This window comes from Mizuhopecten yessoensis, unplaced genomic scaffold (assembly GCF_002113885.1).
Source record: "Mizuhopecten yessoensis strain PY_sf001 unplaced genomic scaffold, ASM211388v2 scaffold10985, whole genome shotgun sequence".
Lineage (NCBI taxonomy): Eukaryota > Metazoa > Mollusca > Bivalvia > Pectinida > Pectinidae > Mizuhopecten > Mizuhopecten yessoensis.
This window is the reverse complement of record NW_018408820.1, coordinates 1,148,397-1,157,892: the sequence shown is the minus strand read 5'-3', so window position 1 is coordinate 1,157,892 and position 9,496 is coordinate 1,148,397. Positions and strand designations below refer to the sequence as shown.

General features: G+C 37.1%; 1 protein-coding gene across 3 annotated transcripts; it reads left to right on the top strand.

The window, feature by feature from the left end:
- The first annotated feature begins 1,040 nt into the window (after positions 1-1,040).
- On the top strand, positions 1,041-6,549 carry LOC110464372 (sodium-dependent glucose transporter 1B-like). 3 transcript variants are annotated; one of them, XM_021519562.1, is made up of 4 exons: positions 1,041-1,115; positions 2,495-2,625; positions 4,154-4,439; positions 5,078-6,549. In XM_021519562.1, the coding sequence occupies exons 2-4, from the start codon at positions 2,536-2,538 to the stop codon at positions 6,250-6,252; spliced, it is 1,551 nt and encodes a 516-aa protein (XP_021375237.1). In that variant the 5' UTR covers positions 1,041-1,115; positions 2,495-2,535; the 3' UTR covers positions 6,253-6,549. The 3 variants fall into 3 exon arrangements, with proteins under 3 accessions (XP_021375237.1, XP_021375236.1, XP_021375238.1); XM_021519561.1 differs by having other exon boundaries at positions 1,041-1,138; XM_021519563.1 differs by lacking the exon at positions 1,041-1,115 and adding an exon at positions 2,068-2,111.
- The last annotated feature ends 2,947 nt before the right edge of the window (positions 6,550-9,496 follow it).

Here is a 9,496-nt window from a genome sequence, read left to right as displayed (position 1 = left end):
AAAATTAAGAAACCGTTCTAGTACTTTGAAAAGTGACCTGTTTCGTGTTAACCTCATTGATTACCAACGTTGTATATGTGGCTTCCCTATTGAAGACACACACCATTTCTTTTTTACCTGTGATATATATAACGAACAAAGAATTAAGCTTTATCGTGAACTGAATGAATACATGCCTCTTAATTTAAATCTACTTCTATTTGGAGATACATCTCTTTCGGAACAGGAAAACATAACGATATTCATGCATACTCAGCAATACATTCGTGACTCTAACAGATTCTAGTACACCCCCTCCCCCTTGTCCCCTCTCTCTCCCTCTCTCTCAATTGAACCATAATATCCACTCTCTCTAAGAGGAAGATACTATATGTCATACATTAATAATGATGAGGATGTATGTATTATAATTACAGACTATTATCCCCCCTGTCTCTTCCCCCTTCCCCCCTTTTCTCTCTCTGTCTCTCTCTTATAATTTCAATTTATAAATTAAAGCATTTAAAAATGAAATAGTGTATATATGTAAATTAATTCTGCCATCTTGTTGTACTATTGTAAATATATGCTTGTAATTTGCTAGGAAAGGGCTTAATATAAGTTTGATAACTTGTGCCCAATCCATTTGCTTGGCAATAAAATATGTTTAAACTAAAAATAAGTGTATACAGTATGTCAACTAGGCGGAGTTCAGGACGACACTATTACAAGTTGTTCGCCAACTGTATTTCTTTCCGATTAGAGTAGGCTACCTCTGTTAAAACGTGTACGTTATCTTTGTATATATCTGTAATTATCCACCGATATCTTCAGATATCATCAGCTAAGGTCAGTACGGTCCATTCAGGTCATACAAACACAATACGTAGATAAGTCTATAAAATCAATATTTTAAAATCTTGCATGATCAAGTCTTAAAAAATACAATAAAAGATTAAGAAAACTTGTTTACACCTTGAAAATTTATTACAGTAGTCAATCTGACAAAAACACATAAATACGGATATTAAGATTTGTAAATCCACATCCGGTTAAGAGTTGGGAACGGGCCTGGATAGCTTCGTGCAGCCAACAAGGACAGCAAAGTGATAACGCAACGTTAGTGTGTCCGTGATGTAAGTGTGAATTCAACGTGGTTGTAAGTATATGATGACATGTAAAATTGTATAAATTGATATCAAGGGGCAGCTATTCATGGTTTACTGACTTAACGACCTACAGCTGTTCCAGTTTATTGCTTTTGAACGCTATATAGGGCTACATTCGCGTATCCGGTTGAAACGGTTGAACCGGTTGAACCTGTAACGAAAACGACAGGTAGAGATTTGGACCGAGACTGACCTCAGGAAAATTTGGTACGTGTAGATTGAGGGGTCCAGACGTACCTGACCGAAACTAAAATGCTGACTATTGCCAATTTGCGTTATTTCTTTCTTAGACAATGTCAAGTTAAATGTAATTTTTAAGATACGTTATGTAATTTAGTGGACGCGTGAGAGAAGGGCATACTATTCTTGATACATTGTTTTTTTATTCTCGGAAACTGTGGATTTTTAGCTCTGCTTATAGAACGGTAATTTCTGCGCCACATGTACCGTTTCAACCGGGATACGCGAATGTAGCCCAGTACATGTGTGCCTACCTTGACCTTGCTTAGCTTATCTATGGTTTGAAGTTGGATACACCACCCTACTTGTGCTATAAACTATATTTTGACGACCTGTCCTACTAGCATTGCTAAAGCGCTTGTGTAAATAAATTGATTGTACATTAAACTACAATTATACTTATTCAGCTTTTAACGTGTGTTAATCCGACTCCCATTAAAGGGGCTGGTCGGGGAAAAAATGTCATATTTGCTAAAATGGCATACACATGTTTAAAATACCTTCTTATGAAATATACCGATTCAAATTTTGCTGAAATTCACTTCCTAAGAGTAAAAATTATAATTTTATCAAAGAATTCCTAAATCGTCACCTGACAGTCTAAAACTCTCAATTGACCCAGATCAGTGATGTAATTTTACCGCATGCGCGTCATCAACAAGGCCAAATGTAAACATCGCGGCGAAAGAACAAGATGCATGCAAAAGTCATGACAGGCACGAGGTATCAATACCGTTATATATAACAACAACATATAGATATGAATACTACACTTGCATCATACATGACCTTTGAAAACAATTATTTTCGTATAGTATTGCTGTCTTGTCCGCTAGTTGAGTCCGACATGGCTGTTAGACGGCGTGCTATTGTTGTTATCTTCACTGCTTCACTTTCGAAACTACCACGTAACATATATAAATAGATCTGCGCTAAATTTACGCGGGGTTTCACCGAGATTTCAGTGGTCAAAACTGGACATTGCAAGCAGATATCGACCATCATATTGCCGTAGTATAACTTTTGGAAGGCCAGAGAACGCATTTAGACCCATTTATTATGTATTTTTTTCCCCGACCAGCTCCTTTAACATTCCTTTCACACAGATAAAACCATAGAGAAACGGACAAAGAGAGACAACTCTAAAATGGCTCACTCACAAGAGAAACGATGGAACAGATTCCAGAAAAAGAAATATGGATATTCGATATGCGTTTATGCCATGTTATTTATCATTGTAAGTATATTCTTTGTTAGTTGGGGAAGAACTGTTTTGTTTTGTTAGCAGAATGTTACATATTTACATTCGCATGAATACCATGTAAGGAAGAAACATTTTGCCGGATGCAATGTTACATGTATGTATGGTATATTATTACCTTGATATTTGATATCTTGTTTAATATTTTCTCCTCCAGGTTAAATCACGAGCTATAATCAATAAATGGCAAAGACATATTTCCAGTTAATTTCTAATTACTGTTGTTAAATGCAGACGTGTTTGTATATGTGATACTGTATTCCTCTTGTCGGGTAATTTGTGAAAAAATAAACACCAAGTCATGTTTAGTGGATCCGAACATTTATTTTCGTTAAAACGTAAGAAAACATCTAACGGGCAAAAACAGGTCGTATTCAACGCAACTTACGGGTTGTATTCTTTAAATTATACAACTTCAATGTCTTTGGGGCTGGATGTTTATTAAATGTTGTACAATACATGCAAGCAAATGTAAAAACATAAAAACAACAAACAAAACAAACAAAAACATTTTATGTAAATATCACTAAAGTATTTTTCCTTCGTTGCTTAACCCCGTCGAAACTCCACACCTTCTTAAATCATTTTGAAATGGGGAGGGGGGTAATAGTCTTGTGAAACACCAAAGCAAGGAAAGAATATTAAGCATGGTTTATAACGTTTGATTTATCGGGTCTATAAACAAGTATGTCTGCTGCAGGCTGTTTGTTGGTGCGGATACGATTAAATAAATAGTACTACTTCAGTTTAAAGCGATGCTGAAGGAAACCAGCATAGCATTCCCAAGATCACACTACACTTACTAATAACCACTTGTTGCAATTACCCAATTTACTAAACGTTAAACAGGGAATACACAATACCAGCTTAAAGGACTTCGGTATGTCCCGGCCGGGGGCAGAATTGGCTCTTTTCATTAGGCCGAACGTTCAACACTAAGGCCGAAAAGTACGTTATTGCTCAGGAAGGCGCAAGGAAACAAAGGGTTTAAGGAAGGGAAAATTTATTCATATCCTGAATGTTGTAATAGATTCAGCATATCTACTTTGTTCGCCTTCATGCGTCTGAGGTCAGGATTCCCGCATTAGCCGTCTCTTACAAAATGTAGTGGGTAATAACAGGTGTGTTCTTTTCTCAATTTCCTACCAGCATGGGTGCTGCAACCGTAAAGACACACTTAACTTTATTTTGGGCATAACGCCAAAAGCCAGGGTCATATGATTACAGAGCAGGGAATGGTTTGGTTAAAGGGGGTTAAGCTTCCTATAGATAGCTAGGGTCATTTAAGGACATGTGTATAATGTATGTGTAATGTTAGTTTGTGTGCTGGAAGCGGTACGGTGGTACCACTCACATCCACAAAAATAATGTTAGCTCGCTGACAACTACATTATCGATACACTCTCTAACATTAGGAAACTAACAATTAACAGATCATTAAAAAATATATATCATTCCACTCACAATCATATGGGTTAACTGTTTTCAACTCTTTACTTTCCAGGGTTGGATTCGAGGTCTGTTTGGGCCATCCTTCATAGATTTACAGTTGATTAGTGACGTCACGTTGAAACTTGGTTCGTGGATATCTACCGTGAATTTCATTGGATATGCCCTTGGGTGTGTGACTGGAGGATTTTTATATGATAAAATAAATCGGAACATCTTTTACGGTACAGGTCTACTTCTAATAGGGATTGTGACAGCCGGTGTTCCTTGGTGCTTCGTCTTTGTGTTGATGGCTGCGGCTCACTTTTGTCAGGGCTTTGCTTCGGGTATGGTGGACACAGGTAATGAATGATTTCGTACAAATTGTTACCCCAATCGGGAACCGCCGGCACTTTCCGTAAACGAGAAAATACGTATTTTCTCGTTTACGGAAAGTGCCGACGGTTCCCGATTGATTGTAACCCCATAATGTCGGCGACGCTCGCAATTATTCATTGCATTGTTTGATTTACTGTTCTCTCTTTTTTGTAAAACCTCCGACGATTGTATTGTAAATCAAAGGCAAACTATAATCTGTTACGATAAAGAGTAAGGTGAGAATGTCTCAAACCTACTACAAAGTTAGGGCGGAGTGTTCCAAACAGGCAGCATCGGAGTTGCTCCTATGAAACAATTTATAATCAATTTTAATGAGCTACTTTTGTTCTTAAATAAAATCATTACATCGACCCTAAAAATGTAAATAGGTATGAGCTGGTTATGCGATTGAGGTCCGGCTATAATCTCAAATGAAGCTGGTTGAGCTTACTTTATAAGTTATAATTCCATACAACTTCTGAAAATAATGTGCGGTGGTTATGCTCATATTTAAGTGAATGCGGTCCCACTGATGCTCGATGTTGTGTTTTTCAAATTGCTGCAATACATTGATTTCTTATGTGAACACTATTGACTGACAGCCTCATATGTTTCGTTTCAGTTGGTAATGCAGAGATGATGCAGATGTGGAGCGACAAGAAAATGATGTACTTTTTTATGGAGTTTTCTTACTCTGTAGGTGTGTTTATAGCTCCCCTGGTTGTCGCCCCTTTCTTGTCAGATTATACAAACGACATTTCTACTCATCAGCACATGAACAGCACGTTTGATAATGTCACATACTTACATAATATTTCATCCATTTCAACTGTTTCCAGCAACATCCAATTTCAGTCATTTGGTAGAGCTGTGAATAGCACTTTCGGTAATGAAACAACTGGAAATGTGACTAAGCACACAGAAAGACCTACCATGACCTCTCGACTGTTTATTCCATATTCGATAAGTGCGGTTTTAGCAGTGTTAGTTTGTTTGCCTTTCTTCATATTGCATTTTATGAGATATATGGAAACTAATGATGACATAACGGAAGTCAATGATACAACAAAAGAAATGAAACAGTCTTCAGCAGACGACAGAACAATAAGAGTTTTGCCTACTAAACTAAAAGTAGTTTGTCTCGTACTAATTTGCAGTTTAATGTTCATGGGTATATCACTAGGTGAGGGGTATATATCTTTCATTGTGGTGTACTGTGTAGAGGAAATAGGGTTTTCCCCAACTGACGGGGCACTTGTCAGCGCTGTGTCTAATGTGTGCTGTATTGTGGCTATAGTCGTAGCCATATTTGTCTCCCGTTTCAATACTCTAGTTTACCTAGGAATTCATATCGTTGGTACATCGGTAGGCGTTACAGCGCTTTTATTTAGTTCTATAGGACAATCCAATTTAGGTGTATGGATATCTTCAGCGATGGTGGGCTACTTTAGATCAATGATATTTTCGTTGACCTTTACTTGGACAAATAACTACATCACACCAACAACGGGAAAGGTAGCCTCTCTGTTCATGCTGTGTACGTGTTCTGGATCTGCTGTGATTCCACTCCTACTTGGCTGGCTAATGGAGGAGTACACCAACCTTTGGTTCTGTTTCCTACTCATTATATTTGGTGTGTGTACACTTATATTATATATAATAGGTATGGTCCTTACAAGGTACGTCACAACATTGTACGGTAAAACATATGACAGAATTGCAGTACATGACATATATCTGACAGAAAGACTAAATGACGAAGTAGATGGGATCGATGTCGCTGTATCATCGAAATAATTCAATATTCAATAATTCAGGACATCTATTTCTCCAATAGTTGCCCGTGAAAATAAGTAATTCACGCATGAAAAGATAAAACTGTCTTTCCCGCGTTAAAGACTGCCTGTACACGCACTCTGAAGTTATGACGCAGTTTTGCATACTTGACCCAGCGTCTTCCTCGAATGACGTCGGCGTTGGAAACAGTTCTGTTGTGCTGACAGATTTAAATCGATTATGTTTGTACTTCTTATATTATATTAAATTTGTTTGATTTTAAATAAAAAGAAAACCATTGTTAACTTGGTGCTATAATTCGGTGTTTGGTTTTTATGTTCATTTGTTCATCACCAATATGAATAAACACATTATTGTATTCTAATGGTATATAAGCATATGACCACTTGAAATGTATTCCGTCTTTGCGTATTGCAGAGTTATCTTCTCTTGTGAGCAGGTATTGGTTGTTTCGTCATTTTGTTTGTGAGAGTAACGTCATCAATTTTTGAGAAAACGACGAAATTTTCTCACACAAACCAATGACGTAACAATCAATACCTGCTCACAAAGGAAGACAACTCTGCAATACGCAAAGACGGAATTGGCACTGGCATCATTATTTCGAGTATGGGAGGGAAGAATTTAAACGAAGCCTCGTGCTGGACAGCAAAATTTTACCCGCGGATTGAGATATCCCTGTCCACGGACCACCATATTGTAAGATTATCTCAATCTACAGTGATTTTATGGAAATATCTTGGTGTTCAAAATGTGCTGGAAAACACGTATTAATTTGTCACATGCTTATGGAAGAAATGCTGAATTATATGACGAACATCAAGTATTGCACAAATGTTCTCAATACTTGTAAATGGTTTCATCAAGTGAAGCAGATCTATTAATAGTAACAAAACCTTACTTCGGCTATTATTATTATTATTATTATTATTATTATTATTATTATTATAAACAGCTAATCTTAGTGTCATATTCTTTGAAAAGAGGCAGTGAAGTGGTTGGGCTTATATGCGGTACGTAATAATGAACAGCTGTATTTATTCAGATTGTCCACCACATAATGTATGAAATAATTCATAGTCAGATTGACCGTGTAGGTAAACGCTTAACGTAGTATAGCACACATTATCAATACTACACCAACACTGGTCTCTTAGATGTTCCGTATAGGTACAATTTAGTATTATATGACTAGTAAACACTGTGTATAAAACGCCACATGTAAGACATACATTTGTTGTCTTATCATTTCTGATGGTTACTATTAACGTCATTAAATGTTGTACACACCATTTATAATAATAATAATAATTCGAGGTTCTTATATACCGCTTTATCACAACCTGGTTCGTAGGACGTCTCAAAGCGGTTCACAAATTATTATCCGTGGTTATAGGGCCTTTGCAGCCAGCCAATATCTTTCTCAACTCCCTGGGGAGCATACAGCCGGTGCTGCCATTTCGGCGCTCACAGCTAGCATTCTACAATTCTAGCACTGCCCAATCACGTACTCATTTGCAGCTGAGTAGACTGGAACAAGCGGAGGAAAGTATCTTGCTCAAAGATACAACACATTGCCGTGCCGTGACTCGAACCCGCCCCCCTTCGGTCACGAGCCCGGCGTCCTACCACTAGACTACCGTGCCTCCTCATTTGGGATATTTCATTACAAGTTTCCAAAATACATGTGGAGCTATACAAATCTGTTAAAATCGCTGTCTAATGACATTCTCTCTTTCCACCTACACATTTTTCATACTCCTCTTTCTAAAGAACAGACTTCTTAACTAATGTCTTCCACTGATTTTTTGGAAGGAAAACACCTGATTCTAAATAAACTTTCAATGTTTGATATAAGTCATATTTTTAAGCACATTCACCCAATCTGATACCAATTTAGTTTGCTCTTTTTCTTCTAACAGGAACATATATAATCCAGTAACAAGCCAAGGAAAAAATAATTTTTTGTTGTCAATGAATGCTTCGATTGAAGTCCAACCGATTAGCGATGTACATATGTCTGTTCTAGTGGATGAAGCGAATCCTTGAATAGATTTAACAATTCCGTCTTTGCGTATTGCAGAGTTATCTTCTCTTGGGAGCAGGTATTGATTGTTACGTCATTGGTTTGTGTGAGAAAATTACGTCGTTTTCTCAAAAATTGATGACGTTACTCTCACAAACAAGTGACGTAACAATCAATACCTGCTCCCAAGAGAAGATAACTCTGCAATACGCAAAGACGGAATATAGTGTTGAGCTCTCTCTAGCATGAGAACGTCTGTTTTTGTGAGTAGCCAAAGTCCACACCCATACAGAGCAAATGGATATACCTTAAAATCTTGAATATTATCTGCAAATTTAGAACTCCAAATATTAAGCTTCCAGTAGAAACAGGAAGATTGGTGGGAATTCAAAGACAAGACAGAATATGCCTACTCTGTAATACTGGTATTGGGGACGAGTTTCATTACTTATATACTTGTAATAACGATACTTTATTCAAGACAAGGGAAAAACATATTCCGGCCTATTTTCATACAAGTCCAAACCAACATAAAATGAAAGGAATGTTCACAATTTTTAATATGAAATTGTTAAAATGTGTAAGCTTATTTGTCCAAAAATTAACAAAAGCACTGTAGTGTCTCTATTCTATATTTTTTGCTATAACTGTTTGCTAGTGGCATTTTAGATACGTTGAACACTGACTTATTTGTATGTAACTAGGCGTTGATATAGAATGCTTGCCTGTCATGCACTCAAACTATGTTATATATACACGACCTCTTGTTACACATATTTATGTGTGTCCGAGTGTTGTAAAAATCTTGAAATCTTGAAAATCTTAGGTTTGATTAATTTGGCTGTAGTTAAACGGTTCAGTGCGCCTAGGTGTGCTCCAGATCGTAGTAGAGGCATGGTACCCGATTTTAGTTTACTACAAGCGCGAGCGGTTCTGTTTGTATTATTTCGTTTGCTATTCAGCATCAGCCCGTCATGCGTAATATGATCAACTACTGGTAATGTACATTGGTATAAGTATATAAGTGTGCTGCCACGTACTACACGTACTATGATGACGCCTACATACTACAGGTAAATCCAAACAAGGAAGTGGATGAAAAAGAATCGTTGTAGTTAAAATAGTTTATAATCGTGCCGGGTAGCGTTCTGACGTCATCACATGATTAATAAACTTCCGCATTTGGTGCAAGTACCTTTAAAACTGTATCAGAAGCAC

Coding starts and splice junctions, on each gene's coding strand:
- LOC110464372 (XM_021519562.1), top strand. CDS start 2,536: ATGGCTCACTCACAAGAGAAACGATGGAACAGATTCCAGAAAAAGAAA. Junction 2,626..4,153: donor ATGCCATGTTATTTATCATT/GTAAGTATATTC, acceptor TTTACTTTCCAG/GGTTGGATTCGAGGTCTGTT. Junction 4,440..5,077: donor TTCGGGTATGGTGGACACAG/GTAATGAATGAT, acceptor GTTTCGTTTCAG/TTGGTAATGCAGAGATGATG.